This window comes from Acomys russatus, chromosome 15 (genome assembly GCF_903995435.1).
Source record: "Acomys russatus chromosome 15, mAcoRus1.1, whole genome shotgun sequence".
Taxonomy (NCBI): Eukaryota; Metazoa; Chordata; class Mammalia; order Rodentia; family Muridae; genus Acomys; species Acomys russatus.
Window position 1 is genome coordinate 28,646,009 of NC_067151.1, and position 25,599 is coordinate 28,671,607.

At 48.6% G+C, this 25,599-nt stretch overlaps 1 protein-coding gene across 2 annotated transcripts; it reads right to left on the reverse strand.

The window, feature by feature from the left end:
* Positions 1-290: 290 nt before the first annotated feature.
* On the reverse strand, positions 291-10,522 carry LOC127199218 (mastermind-like protein 3). 2 transcript variants are annotated; one of them, XM_051157128.1, is made up of 3 exons: positions 10,245-10,522; positions 3,880-3,961; positions 291-2,603 (listed from the first exon to the last, which is right to left on the reverse strand). In XM_051157128.1, exons 1-3 carry the CDS (start codon positions 10,482-10,484, stop codon positions 1,603-1,605), a joined length of 1,323 nt encoding a protein of 440 aa, XP_051013085.1. In that variant the 5' UTR covers positions 10,485-10,522; the 3' UTR covers positions 291-1,602. The 2 variants fall into 2 exon arrangements, with proteins under 2 accessions (XP_051013085.1, XP_051013084.1); XM_051157127.1 differs by having other exon boundaries at positions 292-2,603; positions 3,880-3,964.
* Between the last annotated feature and the right edge of the window lie 15,077 nt (positions 10,523-25,599).

Here is a 25,599-nt window from a genome sequence, read left to right on the forward strand (position 1 = left end):
GGACAGGTCTTCTGTAGTAACATGTATGTGAAGACATAGAAGGAAGCCAGTTTGTAGGGTGTGTGTGTGTGTGTATGGCATGGTTAGGAGAAGTAAACACCACGGACAAATGCCACACGACCTCCAAGATGGAGCTGTAGGAGGGGAGGCAACGACCAAGAGACGAGGCTGGCGACCATAATTCCTTCTTCGTTTTTCACTTCCGACAGGCATGTGTGAGTTACACAGAGAATGGCTGCACAGGTTCTGAACTGGATTGCCCTTAGGATAGGGACCAAACTTCCCTCTCTTTAGCATCCAATTTGGTAAGATGGAGTTATGGTCTTTTTCATCTTTTCCATCTGCAGCATTTGATATTTGTCTTTCTGATGATGTGATTGATAAGCTAGACAGATCCTGGGGTGTCGTCGTCGCTGGCACCATCTGAAAGAACTGGGGATCTTCAGGTCGTTCTTCCTGGGGTGGGGGGCGCGGGGATAGCAGATGTGTGTGGGTGTGGCTTTTATAAACCTGCAGCTTTCGTCAGTCAGTGCAGCCCACTCTGCTCCTGCGGAGACATTTGGCTTTCCACACGGTGGAAGAAGATTCCAGTATTGCCTCTGCATGCCGGGCGCTGTCCGTATTCTTCTTGTGTTTACTCTGACTCTGCCCCAGCGCTCCACTTCCTGGAGTCTGTAGGAGTAGCAAAGGCAGGCTGGCACAGAGGAGGAGGGGCGATGGTGAGGGTGGCAGGGGCCTGGCGGGCAGACACTGACTTCAGCAGGGGTCTCTCCATCCTATGGCCATAAGCAGATGAGAACCGGGTAGATGTGTCAAAGCGGACGAGGGCTCCAGGAGGCTCGGCTCAGCCTAGGGTGATGGCCACCACAGCCACTGGCAGAAGCTGACCGTCAGGGCCACAAACCGGGCCCTTCTCACGCATAGTTGGCTATCTTGGTGAGGCAGCTGGCAGCAACGCCTTACCATTCCTGAGGGTCATTGCTGGACAGGAGACGCACAGGCCTGAAGGATCCTTGCTTGCCTCCCTAGGGCCAGCTCAGGCGAGCTCACCGTTCCTGCCTCCAAATCCAGGCAAGGGTCTGGAAGTATACATCTCTTTCCAACCGGCATTCAGAGCACTCTGACCTCTGCACACGGCCTGTGTACATCCTCTGCTGGACTTTTTCTGGCCGAGGCTCTGTTTCCTGTTTCCAAAGCTGAGGTCTTGGGACCTGAGGCAGGAAGGCCTAAGGGAACCTCATCTTGGGCTCTAGTCCCTCTGGGCCTGGAACAGCTCTTTCTGGACCAGAAGATCCCAGGGGTGCTTAGCAGAGGAGCTTCTGTTGCCTCGACTTCCCCACCTGCTCTCCATATCCGTTCTGTGTGAGCAGAGGTCTGCACGGACCCTCCTCTTGATTGTTCTGCAGAAGTCAGATGTAAAGATGTCCCACGGAGCTGGGGATCGTCACCTGTACCTTCTGCTGTCAGCCGAGTGTTGTTGTCTTAGTTTACATGGGTCAAAAAAACCAAACAAACAAGAAAAAAAAAACAAGGATGGGTCACCATCCTGTTTCTTTTTCACTTGTGAGGCTTCCAGCAGTACAGCTCTTGGGCCCCTCCTGACTAGGGGCTACTGAACAGTTCATCCAGCTCTTGCATCCACTCATCCCCTGGACCACTTTTGATGATGGAGTCCACGAGGTCTGTACTGTCTGGGAGGCCAGGGAACGACGTCCCGGCACCCTCACCGCTATAATTGTACGACATATCCTGAGCTGGGTTCCGCTCATAGGCCTGGCCCTGGTTGCTCGCAGCAAAGTTGCCACCTGCTATCTGCTGCTGTGCTGGGGGCTGGCTGAATGGCGGCATGCCAGGGACACCCTGGCTCAGGCCAGACATGACCAATGGCCTCACCTGGCTGGTACCTTGCTGTCCTGCCAGCGGGGGCATCATCTGCCGTCCCATAGCCGCTGGATTGAGGGTTCTCACGGCGCCAGCATTAGCGTCCATGACTGACTGACTCAATCCCTGTGGGAAGTGTTGTTTGGTCAGTCTTGGCTGACCAGCTTGAAGTGGGTAGCTGGCGCCATTGTTGAACGGTCCCAGCTCTCCACTAGTCCTCCCAGGCACGCCCTGCAAGCTCCTCTGTTGCCAGCTTTGCGTACCTTGCTGGACAGTTCCCATGACACTTTGGAGCCTTGGTGGGCCTTGAGGCCTAGGCAAGGCCTGGCCCAGGGGTCCTTTCAGCTGCTGGTGCTGCTGGGAAAGAGCCGAGTTCACCAGCATGCTTTGACCGAAGCCACTCACCATGCCTACCCCTTGGCTAGAGGTTGGCTGCCTGGGTCCCTGGGCTTGGTTGTGGAGGATGCCCATGGCGCTTTGGTTGGGGTGCTGCAACATTTGGGTCATCCCTGTGTTCATGTTGTACATTCCGGGCTGGCTGGTCGGAGGGGCACTGTAAGGGGCCAGTCCTATCTCTGACTGGGATGCTGCCGTGCCCATTGTCCCTGGGTTCTGGGAAGGTCCCATTCCCAGCATGCCTGCATTCTGTGCCATCAGCCTTGACGTCCGCATGCTCTGGAGGGCTGCCTGGTTTCTCACGGCTGCTATGTCCTGGGGTGGACCTACAGAGAGAGAAAGGACAGCCATCATCCACTGGTCTCCATGTCGATGTGTGAGATGTTGCCAGAATCTTCCTCGGGAACAATGGTCCTGCATATGAAAGGGCCTACTACAATAATAAATCTTCAATTAAAAGGTCCCTTTAATGATTATAACACATGAGTTGTGAAGATTTTGCAAAGCACTGAAAAAGTATAAAGTGAAAAAATTAAAGTCACCCGGATCCCAGCATCCAGAGACGATCCCTGCCAACTCTTATTTATATTTAAATAGACACAGAAAATTGAGGTCATACCCTGGTGTTCTATTTCTTCACATTTGAGATGCAAGTTATTTCCTTCTCTGGGTATTATGCCATCAAGTCAGTGGGATAGCATCTCTTTGGGCTAAGCTGAGTGTGGTGGCACATGCCTGTAAGCCTATCAACTTGGGGACAAGGAGGCACAAAGACTGAAAGCTCAGGCTACACAGCGAGCTCCAGGCTGGCCTGACATATGTAGTGGGATTCTGTCTCAGAAAGGAGGAGGAGGGTGAAGAAGAAAAGAGAAGAAAGGAGGAAGAGGAAAAAGAGGAGGAGGAGGAATAAATCTATTGTCTTTGTTGAGTTCAGTTCAGTAGAGAATCCATTCAACAAATCCACATTCGACTGTTATTTTTCCTCTTAAGACTTGGGGAGGACTTGAGGTAAAAAGGTCATTTACCACTGTCTTCAAGCTATGGGACAGACGAGGCATATTTTATATTTACTCTGTAGCCTCTCCATGAGCCTCTGGAGTCTCTGTCAGTGTCTGCAGCTGGAAAAAGAAGCCACCGCGTCTCTCAGTGCTTGGCAGAGAACCTCATGTCTTTCTGTAGCAAAGCCCGCCTTTTTGGATCAGCAAGCACTCCGCACCTCCCCTTCTCTCCCCCTTCCCTTGATCTCCCTGCACCCACCTCCCCTTTTCTTTTTCTGTCCCCTCTGGACTAAGATGCCTGGCCATACAAATAAGACAGCTACTGGGGCGGCAAGCACTAGTCTGTCCTTATGGGTTGTTCAACTATTCAACTATCAAGTCTGAGTCTTTCTACTGCTAGACCTTCTCTGTGACCACCAAGGACCAGCAGGCACAATAGAGCTCTTCCAGAAATCCTTTGCTCTTGCTCCTTTTAGTTGGCCAGTTGTTCGGTTCATTTATTACTACCAGGATAGAAACAAACGGAAAACAAAGCACTGGCCACACAGACTTGCACACCCTTGAGCGTGGGGAGTCCGGGCTAGCAGGGACATGGTGACCTCACCTTGGAACTGATTGACCTGTTGCACTGGGTATGGATTCCGCTGCTGCTGGAGGTGCTGGCGAGGCAGGTGCGACTGCTGCAACTGCTGGAACGACAGGAGACAAGAGAAGTTGGAGGTGAGACCGGAAGAGCTCACAGTTGAGTTACCTGCCAGCTTTGGCAAAGGCAGTGTAGAATTTTTTCCCCTCAAAAACGAAATTTTGCACGGAAAAGCAACAGACAAATAGGCAACAGATTTTTACCAATTGGGAACACCTGGAGAACTTGTCCCACTCTCAGAGCTAGAGTCAGACACTGTCAGAAACCCCTCTTTCCAGCCATTCCTGTCCCTTGAGCCAGAGCGCCATTTACTTAATCTTGAGCCACACAGGCTGCTTTTGCTGCCACTGTGCTTCACCGAAAGGGATTGATAGAGTGTGTGTCCTGTGTCTGGTCTTTTTCATTTCCCATAAGACTGGTGAGGTTTCTTCATGCTGAGGCCTGTGCTTCATCTTCTCTACCGAGTAGTATTCTACCGCATGGACATACCACAGTTGTTGTACTAGAGACAGTCATTTAGGGTGTTTCTAGTCTGGACCTGTTGCAGACCCCACTGCTGTGACATGCCTTCTGCTGATATTTACTTGCATTTCTGCTGTTTGACTTGCTGATTAATGTACTAGGTAAAGCAATTTTAAAGATTTGTTCATTTACTATTCTATCCACGTTCTGCTTGCATGTACACCTACACGCCAGAAGAGGGCATCAGATCACATTATAGATGGTTGTGAGCCATCATGTGGTTGCTGGGAATTGAACTCAGGACCTCTGGAGGAGCAGTCAGTGCTCTTAACCTCTGAGCCATCTCTCCAGCCTATGTGAAGCAATTTTAAATTTGATTTTCCAACATTAGCCTAACCGTTTTTCTTGGCACTATGCGGATCTGATTCAAACAGGCAAGCAACTGCTTTTTTTTAATGACCTAAGTAGATGCTGTGGGTACAGAAAGATAGACTCCTTAGGGAATACATGTATATATTTATGTATATGTATATATGTATATACATATGTGTATGTATATATGTGTATATATTATATATAATATGTATATGTATATAACATATGCTAATCTTATTCCCATGAAGTCACACTGCCTGTACAGTACATGTCTACAAGTAAAATACTTTGAATTTGCTGTTCTGAAGCGATCATGGGGCGGGGGGCGTTCCTCCTATTCTGGGAGTCGAAGGCTAGTCTTTTAGTCTTTCTTCTTTGACTCCTGGGGATCCTGTGCCTCGAGCATCATTACTAACCTGCTGGGCAGGCTGTTCTGATCCTTATAATGTACAAAGGAGAGAGACACGAGGGCAAGGGAAAGAGCGGGGAACCAGGATTTGAGGTCTCGGTTGGCCATCAAGTAGCCATGTGACCTTCAATGCCACTTAACCTCTTTCTTGCAGCTACTGAATATTCATTAAGTGCTTTTCATCTGTAAGGGCCAGAAAGAGCATGCAACCAGATCCTTGCTCTTTACAGTCTTCATTATAAAAATAACACCCACTGGCTACTTCTTTCCACATGTGTTTACTTCTATTTTCTCTCTCATGTTTGTCCCAGGGCAGGTCTGTAATTTTCCGTTTTTCTTTCATTTCCTCTAAAAGGCCAGCCAGCATTCTGGCATCCAAAGGAAAGAAACAAAAACACAAAACAAAACACAGCCTCTGCCCTGTTGACCCAGCCTGTGTGTCTACCGTGGGATTCTACAGAAAAAGAGACTGATCAAGGCACAGACCATTATGAGTGTAGGCCAGAAACCATGCAAACCTTCGGGCAATAGTGCAAGGATGATATTGAGAGTAGGAGGAGCTTTTGAAAGTTTCTCCTGGCCTGGGGAGATAGCTGAGTCAGTAAAGTAAGTAACTGCCTTAGAAGCATGAGGCCCTGAGTTTGAGTCCTACAGCCTAGGTAATAAATAAATAAATAAATAAATAAATAAATAAATAAATAAAATAAGTCAGAGTCAGGCATGGGGAAGCAGAAGCTGGTGGCTCTCTGGCCAAGCAGTCCAGCTTACATCAAAGGCTCCAGGGCCAGTGAGGCACCCTGTCTTAATAAGCAAGGTGGACAGTGCCAGAAGCAAAGCACACTATCTGTGGTGGATCTATGCCCTCCATATTCGCATGAACGCTCCCACACGCACACACGCATGCCAAGTTTCTCCTAGCCAAACTTCCGATACAGTATACAATTCTAAGGGCCGTATTTACAGGGAGGAATAAGTCTTCAGTGGGCTGGGGGTATGGCCTGCGGTCAGGATTCTCTACTTGCCTTCTCAGTCTACCTTTTCCTAAGTTTCTGGTCTCAAGCCACAGATGGTCCCCCTGGCTTCAGTCTTCCCACGGGTGAGTGATGGGACTTGACAGTCTTGACTGTTTAACTGAAAGCTCTCGTCAACCTTTGTGAATGGATGAGGGGGGACATGCTATGGGCTTGTTGAGAACAAGGCACTAGCTCCAGTCCCTACCTGCTTTTAACCTTCTTGGCTCTGACTGCCAGGTCAACTGAGTTCCCTAAGAAAAGGCAAGATCTCAAATCTTTCTGTTTTACCTCATGTGGCCTTTCAGAAAATACAAGTGCTTCCAATATATTGTTTCCAGAACTGAAAGTGCTGGGGCATGGTCAATGCTGCAGAGACTGGGAAAAATCACAGAGTCAGCGTGGTGCTGATGTGACAATCAATATTCACTCTCAGGGCTTGGCGTGGCCCAGGAGCAGAGAGAGCACTTTCTTTGTGTGTGTGTGTTTGTGTGTGTGTGTGTGTGTGTGTGTGTGTGTGTGTGGCCCTGGGTTCCATCTGCGGCATTGCCAATAACACACAGAGAGCTCAGCAGGAAGCTAGGAGCGTCCCACTGTGGAGACCCCAAGTTACCCTGTAAACAGCACACGGGGTACAGGCAGGGGAGACATTCCACTGACATGGACGACACATGGTGTGTAGCTTTTCTACAATAATCCCTAATATTGTCCTGTGTCCTGTGAGCTGTTTCCATACATTTGTGCAAAGCATAGTTTCCCTAGGACTTTGCATACTTTAATCTCAAGCAATCTTTAAGATGGGTAAATCACGCAAAACTAATCTGCTAGATAAAGACAGGTGTGTGTGTGTGTGTGTGTGTGTGTGGGGTTTGTACCAAGGGTACAGGCAACCTCTGGTATTTGTCATCATCTTCTATCTCGTTTGGGATGGGGTCTCTTGCTTGCCTCTGTATATGCCAGCTTGCTGGCCTGGTAGCTTCGGAGGATGCCCTCCCATCTCATTGTGGCAGAGCTGTGATTACAGATGGGCACCGCTGCACCTGGGCTTCAAAGCTGGTTTTCTCGCTTATGTAGCAAGCATTTTACCCATCTCTTCAGCCTTACATGATTTACTTATTTGCCCAAAATCACATCAATAGTCAAAGGACAGATAAGTCCTAACCCTGAGACAGGTGACTGATTTCAACTTGGTCCCTCATAATCTGTACCTACAGTTGGTAAGGCAACTCAGACTGTTTCCTGTTTCCTCCATTCTTTCCAAGCAGTCCCATCTTGGCATGATTCTGGGGAGGGGGGTTCCTTGTCCTGTCTCCTTGTCCAAAGGCATGGTTTTGATGCACCTCCTTCCTGCATTCTTCCACTTTCCTTTTTGTCCCTCAGGGCTTGGCTGGCCAGGCTGTGGTATGTATGGCGCGAGAGCACACCCCTGAATAGGCACCCATGAGTTCTGCCTGGCTACTCGGACTCCTTCTGTGCCTTGGTGGCAGCCCCATGTATCAGAAATAATTTCTCAGGGCACCAGGCATACCTGGAAGTGTCCAGGGCTTGGTGGAGGAGAGATTTACAAAGCCCAGAGCCCCTTAGCAGTTCCATTTGTCACTGCCGGCAGGATATTAGCACGGCTCCCTGTCACACACCTTATGCAGGGTGAGAGGGATAGAGGTTTGTTTGTACAATAGCTGCCAGGTGGCTGACTGACCTTGGTAAGAAGGGAGATAATTACATGGCTGTTCAGGAACAAAAGCAAAAAACCGAGGAAGACAAGCAAGCTGTGCGCAACAGTACACCTTTTCTCTTTGGAGGGTGACTGGTGTTATTTGTAACTGCTGTTTTTGGTGGGTAGGGGCCTTGATGTGCCTGTAGCCTACTTGGTACCCGGAAGAGGAAATTCCAAAACTCGAATTCTATTGGAATTAGAACAAGTATGAATAAGAGTCAAAGATTTGCTGGGCTTTTGAGGACAGCCTTCCACTGGTCATACGGGGCTGCCTGCTGTGGAAGAGGCCCACGGGTGATACGGGGCCTGCCTGCTGTGGGAGAGGCCCACGGGTGATACGGGGCCTTGCCTGCTGTGGAAGAGGCCCACGGGTGATACGGGGCCTTGCCTGCTGTGGGAGAGGCCCACGGGTGATACGGGGCCTGCCTGCTGTGGGAGAGGCCCACGGGTCATACGAGGCCTGCCTGCTGTGGGAGAGGCCCACGGGTGATACGGGGCCTGCCTGCTGTGGGAGAGGCCCACGGGTGATACAGGGCTGCCTGCTGTGGGAGAGGCCCACGGGTGATACAGGGCTGCCTGCTGTGGGAGAGACCCACGGGTGATACGGGGCCTTGCCTGCTGTGGGAGAGGCCCACGGGTGATACGGGGCCTGCCTGCTGTGGGAGAGGCCCACGGGTGATATGGGGCTTTGCCTGCTGTGGGAGAGGCCCACGGGTGATACGGGGCTTTGCCTGCTGTGGGAGAGGCCCACGGGTGATACGGGGCCTTGCCTGCTGTGGGAGGTACCCATACCCTACACTGCCTCCACAGGGGCCATCAGGGGATCTCTTGTGGACAGACTTAGGCCGTTCCTTGAGATAACACTAAATCAGGCGCCAGCTTCTAAAAACAAAACAAATCAAAGGCTACAGGGGCAGTCTGTAGGGAAGGCTTTCTTCCAGAGCCGCGGAGATTAGATGGCTGTGCAGACAAGGATGCCTAGGGTAAAGGTGTGTTTGTGCTAGGCCTTCCTTTAACTCACAGATTTCCTGAGCTGTAGGAAAAGGTGTCAGGGGCTTTTTCCAATTGCACCCTCTTTATGACCCCTGTTCAAATTCCCTGATGGTTGGGTGTCTTATTGTACTGTTCCCTGCTGGCTTAGTTAGGGCTCTATTGCTGTGAAGAGACACCATGACCACACCAACTCTTATAAAGGAAAGCATTTAACTGGGGCTGGCGTACAGTTTCAGAGGCTTAGTCCATTATTATTATGGCAGGAAGCATGGCAGTGTGCAGGCAGACACGGTGCTGGAGAGGGAGCTGAGAGTTCTACCTCTTGATCTACAGGCAGCAGCAGGAGATACTGTGTCACAGTGGGCATAGCTTGAGAATCAGAGACCTCAAAGTGCGCCCCCACCTTCCGAGAGTGACACCCTTCCTCCAACAAAGCCACACTCACTTCAACAAGGCCACATGCCCTGGTAGTGTCAGTACCTATGGCCAAACATTTAAACACATCAAATTATAGGAGCTTTTCCTATCCAAATCACCCCACCAGTCTACTGGGTACAACCAACTCAGTAGAGTTCTTTGGTCTTTCCTTTTGAATTCTCTCTGTCTCTCTCTGTCTCTCTGTCTCTGTCTGTCTGTCTGTCTGTCTGTCTGTCTCTCTCTCTCTCTCTCTGTGTATGTGTGTGTGTGTGTGTGAGAGAGAGAGAGAGAGAGAGAGAGAGAGAGAGAGAGATATCAACCTTAGTTTCATCCCTCACTCCACATACCCCTTGTTTTATGAGCTAGGCCCTCACTGGCTTGGAAGTTGCTGGTCTGTAATGCTCAGTAGCTGGCTAGCAAACCCCGGGGATCCATCTCTGGGGTGGAAGGGTGATGGAACACTGACACTTCTGGCTTTTGACACAGGTTCTGCAGGTGAAATAAGGTCCTCGTGTTTTGCACAACAAGCACTTGACCAACTTCCTAGCCCATGACTTATTTGTGTTATTACTATTTTGCTTAACGTGAGCAATATCAGGGCCTGTGATAAATGTGCGCTAGTCCCTACCACATGCTGGTTATAAAGACCCTGTTCCGGCAATCAGGAGAAGAGGAGACAGGTATGAATTGAAGAACTGTCTTTGGGAAATGGGCCTGCACATTGATGGCTGACACCTGTCTTTAAAGAATAAACCAATTCATTATGGGAGAAAAGCCTAGCTAACTGAAAAGGTGTAAATCCCACAGGTTCTTCTTTGGTCCTGTGAAGGGCTGGTCTATGAGCATCTTGAAGGAGGATGTTTTGGTGACTTCCTCACCAACAGCAGGTGCCAAATAAGTGCTTGCCAAATGGATAGCTCATGCCTTGGGGCATATTGCCTACCTGCTCAGCCATGATCTGTTGCTGCTGCTGTTGTTGCTGCTGCTGCTGTTGCTGCTGCTGCTGCTGCTGCCTCTGCTCCCGAAGGAACTGTTGCTTCTGATGCTCCATCAGCTGGGCTCGCTGATCCATTAGCATCTGCTTCATGATGGCTGCCTGTGGCTGGCTGCCTAGAAAGCCAAGACTCCCAGGACTGGCTCCGGAGACCATGCTGCCCGACCCTGGGGGCACCGAGTTCTGCATGGGGCCTCCTGTAGTCCGGGGAAGACCAACTGTGTGCTGCTCCTAGAGGGACCAGAAGAAAGCAATTTAGAAATTGTACTGGGTCACCGTACTGCCATTTCATGGGAAACTCCTGGGGAGGGGCATGAGGCAGAGGCTATAACTTGAGAGATTCCAGGGGTCCTGGTTGGAACCCACTACACCTCCATGAAAACCAGAATCGGAGAGACTACGGGGGCAGGGCATAGTAAAAGGATCTGGGAAGTGGGCAGCCAATTCATCTGTTTTTGATGGGATGGCAATAGTGGCTGTGCACTGGGATTTCTTTTTCTTAAAAAAAAAAAAAAAAAAAAAACTATTTATCATGTATATATATATATATATATACAGTGTTCTGTCTGCATGCCAGAAGAAGGCACCAGATCGCATTATAGATGGTTGTGAGCCACCAATGTGGTTGCTGGGAACTGAACTCAGGACCTTTGGAAGAGCAGGCAGTGCTTTTAACCCTTGAGCCATCTCTCCAGGACCCTGCACTGGGATTTCAACCCTCTGTTTCTCTAAAGAAAGGAAGTAACCTCAAGCTGGGCTCACCATAAGTCTCCAAGGCAGCATCCACCCATGCCTTTCTTCATGATCCTACCACTCACTGTCTACTTTGCCAAAACGGGCGTCTTAGTAGACAGGAGAGACATACACGGAAGACACAGTCTGCTTCAGAGTGGTAACAAACAGAGCTGATTCTGGATGTTAGTCTACCTAACCAAAACACTTGCTTTTGTATGTGTGTGTGTGCACAGTGTGTGTTTTCATTTATCTTGTGTGTGCACTTCGACAGAGGTTTGATGGTAGGAACTGAGAATGTTTTGTTTTGATCAAAGGTATATAATCTCAAGAGAGAGAGAGACTTCTTGGGAAAGAAAGGGGTTCAGTGGGCGGGGACATGAGAAATATATATATAAAATGAGAAATAATACATTTTTAAAAAGCAATGTAATATCCTAATCTCTTCAAAAATAGAATTGTGTCTCCTGTGTCTGGGATAAATTTCAGCACCAGGAACTGGATTGGGACCGTTGAGTCTGTAGTTACTTGTCGGAAGGTTGACAGCAACTTTTAAGCACTGACCCCCCAGGGACTAGAGGTAGTGTGGTCAATGGCTGCTCCCACAGAGCCCAGGGGACATCTGGGAGAACACCCTCAGAACAGAGGTCTATGCCGCTGGACCGTGGAGGCTACCAGGGGAAAAAGCTAACGGGCACAGGTGTGTAGATGCAAAACTCAGTTTCTAGACCATTCTATCAACAAAACCAGTGATGGCAAGTGCTGTTGAATGCTCTGTGCGAACGCTCCTTCCTTCCCACTCACTGGTGTCCAAGGACTAATGTGAGCACCGAGGCACTCACTGAAATGGCGCCCGCCTGAGGGCAGGGACAGCAGCACTGTGAGGCACTCTCATGAGGCCTAAGAAGAATCAATAAAATTAAACACCTACTGTTATATTTTAAAGTATAATCCAGGCTGGATTTTAAAAAATATATCATCCCCCCTTTGAGTTGCTACTGTTTTGATATAGCTGTGATTGGCTGTGCTGGCAGTTTTCTCTCAAAATGCAGAAATAAGATGTCTGCTTCTCCAGGACTAGCGTGAGGTTGGTTCGCCATAACCCCGGGCTTGTTGGGCCCTCTGCTTCCCTCTTTGCCTGGTGTTGATCCAGACAGGTAGGGGGTCCTTTCTCTGCCTCCCTGCACCCAAACAAAATGGGAGAAGCAAAAGAAAGCAAAAGCAAATCGCTTCTCTTGCCCTAGAAAGGATAGTATGGTTCGTCTGTGTAGCTGTTCAGGCTACACAGTAACAGGATGGTCCCTAAAAGAACCAGGGTGCTGACCCCAAGTCTACTTTGGTATTCTTTGCCCTGACTCTGGCCTTCCCTGAACTCCCGAGTCCACAGTGCCAAGCACACGTATCCAAACAGCCTGCAGACCAAACACGTACTTTTTGGTGTACATGTGCTGGACAAATTATGCGTAGGTATGTGCTCCTTAGTGCAGGCCCCCACAGAGGTTTGCAGAGGGTGCCTGGAGCTGGAGTTCCAGGCAGTTGTGAGCCTCTTGGTGTGGGTGCTGGAAACAAAACGGGCCTGAGAGGAGCAGTTGGCGTTTTTCACTGCTCAGCCGTCTCTATAGTCCCCGGTAAGTGATCTCATTTATGCACATTCTCTGCAGGCAGGTAGAGAGCTAGGAAATATTTCTAATGTTAATAAAGGACCTAATACTAAAAGATGAACGCTCTGCAAGGCTGCCGGGGATCTAGGTACATGAGAGACTTCCCTTATCTTCCAGCTCTGCTGGCTGCCTGTTTTCTAAGCCCCTCCTTCCAGAGGATCAAGCTGTTTCTTGCCTCCTTGGGAGGCAAATGGCTGATCAACTTAACACTTCCGCAAAGGAGTTATCACTTGAGCAGAGCTGGCCGACCAGCAAAAGGACAGATAATGGTTTTTCTCCCATGCATTTTCAGTCTGTTTAATATCTCCCAGGTTTTGATGAAGAGAGATTTGGAGGAAAAAATGAGATCCAAGGAAAGATAACAGTCCCTTTAGCTTGGTTTTGACAGGGCTGTTCTTTCCTTTCTGGCCTTGTTTCTCTTAATGCACTTTGAGATTTTATTGCCCACGTGACCCCCTGCAGAGTTGAGGAATGTAGCCAGCAGTGGAGGACTGTTTGCCCAGCCTCCTCTCCTCTGGGAAAATAAGAGAGGCAAATGAGATGATGATATTCATATACGCAGCCATGTTCTGTCCCTGTGGACACAGTCAGGGTATTATTACTTCTGGGGTTGCTTTCACTCCTGACATGGTCTTGTCCCCAAACTTGTTAGGGTTCTTAATGTAGAGACTGCAGGACCCAATGCCTAGAATGTTTCCTTCCAAATGCAACATCTTTAGGGGTGTCCCAGAAAGCACACAGGTGTGTGTCCCAAAGTGTGAAAGCACACCCTGGCTGGCTTTACAAACAAATGAGGCTTGTGCAGGCGGCTGTTTGTGTTACATGGCTCCTTTTAACCTCGAATGTAAGAGGGCTTAATGAGAAATAGTCTGTCAAATTCTAGGATTCCAAGTCCCTGCTCTTGTTTCTAAGGAGGATGCACACTGGATTGTGCAATTAGAGAAAACCAGAGTGAGCTTTCGTCATGCAACATGTAATGCCTCGGAGCCAAACGATGCAGTATTTTTAGTTTTAATTACTGGTTTGTTCTCCACTCCCAGCCCAGCGACCTCCCTTGCTTTTCACCCAGAATCTTAATACGTTTTCTTCCCTCTTGAATCCAATTTGCTACCATAGGTCTTCGTGGCTCTCCAAACACTCTTGCTTTTCAGTAAAATAAGAGGAGGAAAAAGAGATCAAAACGAAAGAATTCGTCTTATGCATTTACCTTCCGCTCCAGGGACATGAGCTTAAACAATTTTCTAAGGGCTGGAGTGAGGTAGGAGGGTGTTAGAAAAAAAAAAAAACAAAAAAACACTCTAGTCTCCCCCAAAGAAGCAGTTTCCGACTTCAAAAATCAGAGGCGATAAAAATATCTTCCAAGAACAGCCAGATGTTTATTTATAAACCCACTAGTGGGGAAACTTGCTTTCTCTGAAGGGATTTTTTTTTTTTTTTTTTTTAACCCCCAGGAACATGCAGCATTAGTGTGATAGCGGTCAGACACGCGGCCGGTATGGAAGATTCTTGGCTCTTGGGGGGGAAGCTGGGGCGGGGCGGGGGGGAGACAGGGAACAGGACAGAATGTGACATCCTGGGTACCTGGATCCAGCAGACCCTGGGCTTCATCCTTTTCTAGGTGGCCCCAGGGGACTCTTTTTAAGCAGCTGCTGTTCCGCCACTAGCCCAGCAGAGGGTGGTGTGAGCCCGGGACCGCACTCCAGGCCTCGCTCTGAGCGCCCCCCTTCCCGCCCCCGCCCATCGCAGATGGCTTAATCAGGGCTGGGTCCCCCGCCCCGCCCGGGCCGCCGCTGCGGACGTGGAGCCAGGCAGTCAAGTGTTCCTGCGTACAGCAGGTAGCCTGGCAACTGCGAGCATAATACGGAGCAGATGGTGTTCGCACGGCGTGATGGACATCACACACGACAGCCTGAGACAATCCAGGAATTCCCTGGTGGCTCGAGGCCCTCTTTGCACAAAATGAGTTCTCTCACCATAGCCAGGCATCTGGGGGGTGGGGGGCGGCGGCGGAGGTCCATACTGGTTTCTTATTACCGACTTTTCTCCAGCCAGAGGGAAGAGGGACTTTGGGGAGGGGACAGGAAGAGGATGTGGAAGGAAACCGAAGGACTGAGGAGATGCTAGGGGACAGTGGCGGCCAAACCGAGGGGCATCTCGCTGTTGGAGGGGCCAGGGTTTCTCTGGCCAGGGCTGTACAAAGCCTGTGCCGGGAGAAGGGCCCTCGGCTCACTCTACAACCGCGTGGCCTACCAGTTGCCCAAATGAAATTTAGGGTTTTCGATAAAAAGTCTCTCGGGGCGTAATTTAGCCTCTTCAGCTCCAGCCTATGTACTTACAAGTCCTCAGGGGGCTCGGGCTAAGCGCGCATGAGTGGGGCCCGGAGCTCCAGGCTGGCTCGAGTGCGCCTCACTGGTGATCCTAACAAAGACCAGGAGCTCGCGGGTAGGGCGGGTGCCCTGAGGGCCCTGAGAAACTCAGCCTTGAGCTCTGGTGCGGGCACACTGCTCAGTGCCACCAGTCCCGTATCCTGGAAAACACCAAGATAGGAGGACCCGGACAAAGGTAGAGCTGTTGTGGGTAAGAAAGAGTTGGAATAAATCAATAACCAAACAGAAAGAACACACACACACTTAACTGGGTCAAGTAATAGGGAGAAAAAAAAAATCAATTTTGGGGCCACTGAATTGTTGACCAAATTCTATATATCCAAATATTCATATCCAGTATTTAGAGGCTGTCTAAAAGGCAAGTTTTAAGTTTCAGGGGGTCTGTGGAAGGTGACAGCTAAGGTCACACCTGCCCAGCAAGAGTTTAGTGCTTTCATGTCAGTGAGCAGCAGTCAGGGATGAATCTATCACCCAAAAGACCTTGGCTGTGATTCCCAGAGGCACAGACAGGCCATGGCATCTCCACCCAGAGTCCTTTGAAATGAAAAAAATCACATTTAAAAGTGGTCACTGAAGACAATGAAAACTTCAGAGATGAAAAAAGCTACGAAGACTTAAAAATCTCCTCTTTATTTCATCGGAGCAATCTGCATACAGCAATGGGCAAAAGTGCACACAACTCCTCAAAGTGTGCTCCAGGCTCACCAACGTTAGCACTCCCTGGGAGCGTGGCAGAAATGCAGGTTCCCTGGCCCCTCCAGGCCTACCGAATCAGGCCAAGTTCTCCAGGTGATGGGATACCTACCCCTGTAGTAGTTTGAGAATTACTGGAGCAAGTAATCCTGGCTGATTGCAGCCCGCCCGGGCCTGATTTGATTGCAAACTTGCATTTTCAAAATCAAGCCCGAGTGCAGGCTTGCTCTGGTTTTAGTGCAAAGTCTTCTGCATTTGGAATGGCAGGCCCCCTCCCCGGCTCAGGGCTGCTTGGGGTCAGAGATAGCCGTCATGAAGACCCGAGGATTCTCAAGGGAACCAGGGACCGTAAGTCTTCCTTAGAAGCATGGCATTCTAGTTGCAGCTGTGCTCTGGCAGCCAAAGGGTAGCCAAGGCCAAGGGATGGGGGGGGGGGGGGGGGGGGGGGGGGGGGTGGGAGTAGGTTTCCTTTCTAAGGGAGAACATCAAGAAAGCCTCGAATTTCCCCAGGGTAACATGATAGAAAGCTGTGGTTTGACAAATACCCCCTCTGGTTGGAAAGGGTTCTTAACAATAGAGCAGCTGCGCTGGAAGACGACAGTGAACTTGTGTGAGGAACACAGGGTAGGCACAGGATCTGAGAGGTGCATTTCCCTGTGCAATCAGACTCATTCGGTTGATTAGGAACACAAGTCTCCGAGAGGTTATGGAGGAGCCTGTCTGATTGTCCCACAGCTGGTGGCGGCGTCTTAGGGATTTGAACTTTTCTACGAGCATCAGCACCACATACACCTGGTCTTAGCTGAGCAGACTGCCCAATTCCTCCAGAGAAGACTCGGGAATAAAAGCGACGGTAAGGGCAAATGATGGAAAGATAGAAACTATCAGAATCAAAGGAATCGAAGAATGAAACTAAACGTGAACACCAAAGACATTTTTTTTTTATTCTTTCCTGAGACTCCAGTTGCTCGAGACTCCAAATCAGGCTGTCTTTGTGTTATCAACTTCGACATTAAAAACAAAACAAAACAAAACAAAAAGGGTAGAGGACTAGGCTGTTCAATCATAAGTGCGAAGATGAAACAAAGTAAATTAAAATCTAAGTTCCCTCTGAAGTCTACCAAGTGTCAGGGCAAAAACATGGCTTGAGGACGGTGGCAATCTTGTACACATTTCCTTTTTCAAGGACAAGTCCTTTTCAGTGTCAGGTTGGAAAGTAGCTTACCACAAACTCCCACCAGTGCCCAAGCGGTCACCCAGAACACCTCTGTTTTGTAACATGACTTAAGAAGTTTGCATTGAAAAGTGTGTTTCTCACCTGGGTGCGCTGGCACATGAATGTAATAGTAGTACTTCCGGAGGCAGGAGGATTATAAAGCTGAAGACTAGCCTGGACTATGAAGTCAGACCCCCGCCCCTAGTGTTTGGATATTGTGTGGTGGTTGTATGCCCCCAAACAGCTGAGTTTTAAAACTGTGCTCACCAATTTAGGAAGTGTTTTACTCAAACAGTAGTAATTAAGGGCTGGTTCTAGTACCAAGGAGCTGTTTTCTTTGAGGGGTAGGGGCAGGGGTAGGGGATGTATGGGCCCCATAGATCTGACTAGGAATCTAGCTCTTCTAAGGGGACCATGATTGACACACTGAAGACACAAAGCACATCTGGTTATTACTGCTATTGCTGGGTCTCTCTCTCTCTCTCTCTCTCTCTCTCTCTCTCTCTCTCTCTCTCTCTCTCTCTCACTCTCCCCCTCTTTGAAACACACACAGAGAGGGAGAGAAACAGAGAGAGAGAAAAATGAGACACACACACACACACACACACACACACACACACAGACCGGGGGGGGGGGGGCTGGTGTAGGCTCTTTTACTCTGTCGCTCTCTACATTACTCTTTTACTCTTTGAGCAGGGTCTCTCACTGAGGCTGGAACTCATGGGTTTGGCAGACCAGCTGTCCAGCAAGGCTCTCCTAATCCTTGCCTCTCCAAACCTATGATTACAAGTTTTTTGGAACCTGGATGCTGGAGATGGACCCTGGGCTCTCAGGCTTGCTTGGCAAGAACTTTAGCCATGGAGCAGTCTCCTCAGCTCCTGCCAGAGCCTCCTGATCATGTGGGACACCTCTAGGACAGAGCTGAGAATTGTGCGTCCAGCTTAGTAGTACGGAAAAGAAAGCAGGGCTTTAATTTTAGTTTCCTTTCTTGAATTTCCATAAGCAGAAGGACGTCTATTTAGACAACGACAGCAAAAGCTTGTAGCCACAAGTTTTTCATCCACACGTTGAAAATATCTAAAACAAACTGTATCCATGTGCTACACATCCAGGTGTTTTCTTGTCATTCCCTCAACAATACAATATTAACAACTATATACACAGTATTTATGTTTTTGAGGTGTTACAAGTGATCTAGAGATGATTAACAGTTTCTGGGAGGTTTGTGTAGGTCACACGTAGAGCTCATGATAGTTTAGATAAAGGACTTGAGCATCCACAGACTTTGGTGTGTTGGGGTGTTTGTCCTAGACCCGATCCTCCCCAGATTCTGAAGGATGACTGTATTGAAAACACGCATGCTGGGCCAGAGAGATGGCTCAGTTCTGAAGAAAAAGCCACATTAACGTCTCACACCCGTACCAGGCTGCTCACAACCACCAGTAACTCCAACTATATGATCCAACGCCCTCTTCTGGCTGCCACAGGTACGTGCACACACGTGCGCGCGCGCGCGCACGCACACACACACACACACACACACACACACACAAACACACTCGATCAAAAACAAAAATGTTTAAAACAGACATGTCGCTGGCTCTCCCGCTCTCACCCATCCAATCACAGAAGTTTTAAAAATAATGTAAGAAAGTAGAAAAAAAAAAAAAAAAAAAAAAAAAAAAGAAAAAAAAGAAAAAAAGAAAGAAACCAAGCCTTGTTTATTAGCACTCCAAGGTAACTGCCAATCATCTTTCATTTGCCTCACATTCTCCTCTTCCTTTCCTTAGCATGCAAAAATATATTTTCATGTTTCTGATTATGGCATATGTGTGGCAGTACATCCTATCAAGTCTGTAAAATGGGAAAACAAAGTTCCAACTTTCCAAACGCTTACAAGTCACAATTACTGGCAGGAAGATGTATTGTTGTCTCATCCCTGGAAAGGTGTTTTGTTCCTTGAGGATAGAGGCTTGTGTGTGTTTCACCCGCCCTCCCCTCCCCCCAATACCCCACATAGTTAGAGGAACAAGAAGCTCAGTGTTTGCAGGATTCAGCTCCCTGGGCACGATGAATTCTAGCCGAAGCTAATGGGAGGTATGGGGAACGCTGTCCTCATGAGCAGAATGCTTCCTTGAGCATCCAGTGGGGCCTCTGCTGCATAGTAAGGAGAGGGCTAAAGTTGGCAGTGCTCTGTGAAGACGTGAGAGCACCGCCAAGGGAAAGGGGTTTCAAGGACTTTCTTAAGCATAAACAAACAAACAAAACAACAAAATACCAGTTTTTCTTATCAGTGCTTTGACTAAAGTTGCAATCCCTCCCTGTAGTAGAAACACAACTTTGAGAGTTATGCTTTTCCTCTGCCTTTGATGTAAATTATAGAGTCTCTTTGATCCTTTTGTTGCATTTAATTCCACCGCCAAAGCAACTCTAAATTGGTTAAAAGTCCATTAGTGCGCAACAATAGTGGCTTGATTAAATAAATTATGGCACATCCATACCACGAATGTGAGGCAGTCAATAAAAAAAAACAAAAACAAAAACAAAAAACCAAAACCATGCCTTCTTGGACTGACTAATCACACAGAGGAATGCTTACAACATGCAGCTGACAAGGAAGAAATGAAACATTTCTGAAACACTAGCCACAGACAGTACTGCCAGATAGGGGCTAGAAGCAACATACAGGAGACAGGTTTCACTGGGTGGCCCTGGTTGGCCTGGAACTCCATACGTAGACCAGGCTGGCTCTGAGCTCACAGAGGTCTTCCTGTCTCTGCCTCCTGAGCACTGGGATTAAAGGTGAGCTTCACAAGTCCCAGCTCCAATTTTTATACTCTTAATTCTTTAATAGTATGAATATAGGATACTTTTAACTTTTAAGTTACTTTATTTAAATAAATAATTGTTTGTTTGTTTATTGTGTGTAGGTAGGGGGTGGTATTTGTGAGCCAAGGGGTGCAAACGGAGCCCAAAAATAATTTCCAGGAGTGAGCTCTCTCTTTCCACCACAAGGATCCTGGGTAATAAACTCAAGTTGTTAGGGTTGGCAGCATCGGCCTGCAGAGCACTAATGTACTGGATTTTAAAATAAATGTTAACTTTTTTCATTTGTTTTGTTTTGGGACAAGGTCCTATGACCCTAGAGCTCGCTCACACGCTCGCATGCTCTGCGCACGCGCAAGGTTGAGGATCTCTAAGAGCTCCAGGCTGGGATCAGTTTCCTTTTCTCTTGCTATGACAAAAGATCTGCCAAAAACAGCTTAAGGAGGGAAGGAAGGAAGGAAGGAAAGAAGGAAAGAGGGAAGGAAAGAAGGAAGGAAGGAAGGAAGGAGTCCTAGTTACTAGCCACTTGTCATGAGGAGACACCACGATCAAGGCAACTAACTTAGAAGAGGAGCATTGAACTTGGGGCTTGTTTCCGGTTTAAGATCCTCATGGCAGGAAGCAGTCAGACTGTGGGCGGAGCTGGAGCAGTAGCTGAGAGTTTTTTCATCCTGAACCACAGGCAGCAGGCAAAGGGGAGGAGCTCGGTATGGGCTTTTGAAACTTCAAAGCCTCTTCCTACAAAGCCACACCTCCTAATCCTTCCCAAACGGTTCTGCTCCCTGGTAACTGAGGATTCAGATACATGAGCCTATGGGGGTCATCCTCTTTCAAACTAGCACGGAGTGGCGAGGGTACCATCCATCATGGTGGGCCACCATATCCGTAGTGGATGGGCAGAGAGATAAACACTGATGCTCATTTTGTTGTGTTACTCCTCCCTCCTCCCCCGCCAATTATTTTGGTTTTTGTTTTTTAAAATAAAGTCTGGAATCCCAGCCCAAATTCACAGTCGGTTTTCCCACCTCGACTACCCCAATCTAAGAACTCCCTCTCAGGTGTGCTGGGAAGTTTGTCCCCTTAGTAACCCTGATGCCGGCCACACTGACACTCAATATTAACTATCGCAGAGGCCAACCTGGGGTACACAGTTCAAGGTCAGGAGCTTACACAGAAGGGCTCAGTCTCAACAAAACTACACCAAACTACAAACCTTGACAGGCTCAGGGAGGCTACCACGTGCACAAGTCTGTCCATGGGCTGTAAGAAGACGTGGGCCACCAAGGGCTTAGGACAATGCAGCAAAGGAAGGAGGCCAGCACAGCTTTTGTCCTCATCTAAGAGGCTGCCCTCCGACATCGGGATATACAGATTTAAATGGCTTGTCACCTGCTGCTAGGGTTTCTACTCATCCAATCTCTGCTTTTATTCTTTGACTTACACACAGGGAGGGAATGGTTTCAGCTCTTGTACACAGCTAGATGGAATTTTTTACCCTTGAGCTCTCTCCCCAAGTCCAGACCCAGTCCCTATGGCAGCCTCCAGCCTTCTGAGGAAGCTCTCAAAGCCAAGGTTGCATAACGGCTACACAGGCCTATCTTGCGTGATACTGGGAGACTGGCCAATGTTTCCACTTATAGACAAGGGCGCTGCTGTGCTGCCAAATGGAGCGCTGTGCTGCCGTGGCTACAAGACGGGAGAAAGGGAAGAGCTGGAGCTCGGGGGCTTAACAGGGAAGCCTTGAACCACCTCTGCCAGCCTGTGGACAGTGGCTGAAGAGACTCAGCTCTAACCATCTGGGAGGAGCTTCTTCCAAATAGCTACCCTTCCCCCTCCCCCAAACACTACCACAGGAGGGTCAGGGGCAGCCTGCTCTGCTGGCCTCATGACAGCTGGGCCCATCTGTAAGCAAACCATGTGAGCACATGAGGCAGGGCTGGTGTAGACGCTGGCTTTGGGTAAGACCTGGTAGTTGCCCCCTTGAACTCAGCTGCTGTGACTACCAGAAGGAAACAAGGCTGAGACTGGACCTGTTAGCATTCCATCATGCAAGGGGTGGGACTGACAAGGCTCCACCCTTCCTTGAGGATATACATACAATGTTACTGGGAAATGGAAAGACATTTTCTTCAGTGGTGTAACTGCTCGTAAGTTGCCTATGTTCCTTAAAACACACACACACACACACACACACACACACACACACACACACACACACACACACACACACACACCCTCTAACCCCTGCTCCTCTAAGTAAATTAAACTCATTGGCTCACCAAAAAAAAAAGCCTTTGTGGTTGGTGCCCTGTCAAGGAGCAAATAGATACTTTTTTGTCACCCCTGGAAAAATTCGTGCCACAGGCACCTTCCTAGCACCCATCAGAGCAGCAGGGTGGAGCTTGAGGAGGGTAGAGCCTGAAATCTGGATTTGGTCTTTTACACAAATACACCTTGGCCTAGAACAAGCTTCTCAGAGGACACTATGTGTCAGGGAGGGCCTAGGGCCAGGTGGAGCTGAGAACAGGCACAGAAGGCTAGTTGACCCTTACACATGGGCCTTACACATGCAAAACCCTTTGACTATTTATTTTTACACATATTCTGCACATGTGGAAGCAGGCTAAGGGCAACCTTGGGTGTTGTTCCTTAGGAGCTGTCCACCTTGCTGTTTTGAAATAGGGAGTCTCCTAGAACTTTAGCTTGCCGGTTTAGGCTGGCCATCTAACCCAGGAGTCTGCTGTCTCTGTCTCCACAGTGCTGGGACTATAAGTACATCCCACAATGCCTGACCTATTTATTTGTTTATTTATTATTGTGTGTAGGATATGGGCCTCTATGTGCACATACACAACTGTTCGTGTACCTGCACACATGGTGTGTGTGTGTGTGTGTGTGTGTGTGTGTGTGTGTGCGCGGAGGTTGGAAGACAATTCTGTGGGGTTGGCGATCTACTTCCAGTTTTTTTTTTACCCAGGTTCTAGGCATCAAACACAGGTTGGTCAGTCTTGTGTGGCCAGTCAGCTGCTCTCCCATCCCAGCATTGTTTACATGGCTTCTGGTGTGCACCACTAGCCCAGCTTTTTAAGAATAATAGTTAAACTTAGGTCCTTGTGCAGGCAAGGCAAGCACTTTGCCCACTGGGCCATCTCTCCAGCTCTCAACTAGTATTCTTTCTATATGCCTTGCACTTCAGAGGGAAAGATGGTGTTTTCTCACACATTCTTAGCCCTAATAGCAGTTTTATTCATTATATATACACACTCATATGTACACACACACACACACACACACACACACACACACACACACATTTATGGTAGATCTAAAGAATAAAAGTGGCCTAGGTATTTTCTTAACCTTGGGATAAAACAGTTTGAGAGGAAATGTGGACCTCAATGAAAGTTTCCCAGTCAGCCCATGCATGCTGAGGTAGAAACAGCCCGGATGGAGTTTCAGGACACTGGACTCAAAGGCTAGCTAGTTTGGTGCAAGACTGAAAACTCTCTGCTTCTACTTGACAGCGGGTCCAAGGGTAAAAGATGATTTGCCTGGAAATCTCGATGGAGGAGAAGAGAAGGGACGCCCATTGGAAGGCAAGGGTAAGGTGCTTGCCTGGGCGTGCGGGAAACCAACCTTGTCAATGTGGTGGAGGCAGTGACTAGCCACAGACGGGCCTGGCCACGGGCAAGAAGACATCTGATGTGACTAAGGTCCAACAGGAGCTGGAGTAGGCTCTCAGAGGATGAAATGATAAATGCATCACTCTAGGATTGGCAGGTGCCAGGTAGAGCAGAGCCTGGACTGGAGCTGGATGAGGAAGAAAATGGGCAAGAAGGATGGAGAGGTAGCCGTTGGGGCCAGCGAAGTGAATCTGGTTGCTTACTGTGGAAACCGAGAAGAATAAGGTCAAGTCACTTGCAAGGTGTTACCAGGGAAGGCTTTGCAGCCTCTTTATCATGCACAGAGGCCACTTTCTGGTCCTCCGAGTCTCATCTCCTCATCCCCACTCCTGATTTGTTGTTTTCCCTTGGCTTGAGCCCATGTGATCACTCAAGATCTGGCAGAAATGGTAAACTCTACCTAGAGATCAAGTGTAGGCCTAGGTGTGGTGGTGCATGCCTGTAATGCCAGCACTCGGGAAGCTGAGGCAGGAGGATCGTCAGTTTGAGGCTAGTCTGTGTTACATACTGAGGCCCTGCCTCAAAATTACACAAATAAAACAAAAAGGTGGAGGAAATGATGTCAGTGTGCTACTTCTTCCTGTTCTTAAAAAAACGCAGTACACGGGCTGGGAATATACAGCTCAAGGGCTAAAGTGAGTTAAGAGTCCTTAGCACCCACATAGACGCGGGGTAGGTGTGGTGGCCCACCTACAGTTCCATCCATGGGAAAGGGAAGATGAGATCCTAGAGCAAGCTGGCCAGCTAGTTTGCTGACTAGTTGACTAGTTGTGTTGCCAAGCTACAGGCTATAGGTTCACCTGAGAGACCCTGCCTCAACGAACAATGTGGAAAGTTATCAGCATAGTGTTAACAGGGTCTCCACTGTGGATCCATCCACAATCTTCATGGGTTTGGCCCTCTGTCCTCAGAGCTTCTCAGAGACACTAAAACATTGCAGCTCTTGGCTCTGACGGGGTCGCCATAATGAACCGAAGCACACCATAGCAAGTCCTTCGCACAGCAAGCCCTCCTAGGAGTTTGTAACGTAGAAGATGAAATCTCGCCCACCACTCCCATCTCAGAACGAAAAGGTGGGAAGCCAGAGCCACCTGCTACACCCCGGCCAGTGCCTACGGCACGAGAGGGTCTTGGCAGATGCATGTGGAGGCTGGATGTGGGTCTGTAAAGATGTTTAACAAAACCTTGTACAAAGCCATAAAAAAAAAAAAAATGAGAAAAGTAAGCCAGGTGTGGTGGCGCACGCCTTTAATCCCAGCACTCAGTGAGGCAGAGGCAGGCCGAGTGATGTGAGTTCAAGGCCAGCCTGGTCTACAAAGCGAATCCAGGCCAGCCAGGGCCACACAAGAGAAACCCTGTCTCAAAAAAACAAATGAGGAAAGTGATCAAGGAAGACCCTTCCTGTGGGCCTCCTTATGCACATGCACTAGTGCATGTGGACTTACACACACACACACATACACACCTGTGCACACCACACATGCATGCACCATCATACACACATACATGTGAGGTAAAACAATTTAAGATGTAGAAACACTAACTTAATACCATGTTTAAAATGTATGTTGGTGGCTTTTAGTTTTTGTTCGGTTTTGGTGTTTTTGAGACAGGGTTTCTCTGTGTAGCCTTGGCTGTCCTGGACTCACTTTGTAGACCAGGCTGGCCTGGAACTCACAGCGATCTGCCTGCCTCTGCCTCCCGAGTGCTGGGATTAAAGGCGTGTGCCACCAAGCCTAGCTGTGTTGGTGGCTTTTAAAGGGTGCTAAAAAGTATATAGCACAAGCAGTTATGTGTCTTGATATTTTCAAAGTCCCAACAATATTTTCTGGGGATGAAGGGAAGCCAGAAACAACAGGAAATAAGATAAAAACTACTTTGAGAGAGGAGTACTTTTTTTTTCTCATCAATTTATTTATGTATTCACTTTAAAGCCTGTTTGCAACCCCCTCCCTCAAGAAGAGGACAACTTTAAATTCTGTGCTTCTTTTACTTGACTCTCCTACTTTCTCCTTCCTGCTAAATGCTTCAGTTAATGTCTTTGAAAGCCTGGCAAGGCATAGTGAAAGTGTGGGGCCTGCCCAATTTGGGTTTTAACAAGTGGTC

Coding starts and splice junctions, on each gene's coding strand:
- LOC127199218 (XM_051157127.1), bottom strand. CDS start 10,484: ATGCAGAACTCGGTGCCCCCAGGGTCGGGCAGCATGGTCTCCGGAGCC. Junction 3,965..10,244: donor AACAGATCATGGCTGAGCAG/GTAGGCAATATG, acceptor CTGTCGTTCCAG/CAGTTGCAGCAGTCGCACCT. Junction 2,604..3,879: donor ACAGGTCAATCAGTTCCAAG/GTGAGGTCACCA, acceptor CTCTCTCTGTAG/GTCCACCCCAGGACATAGCA.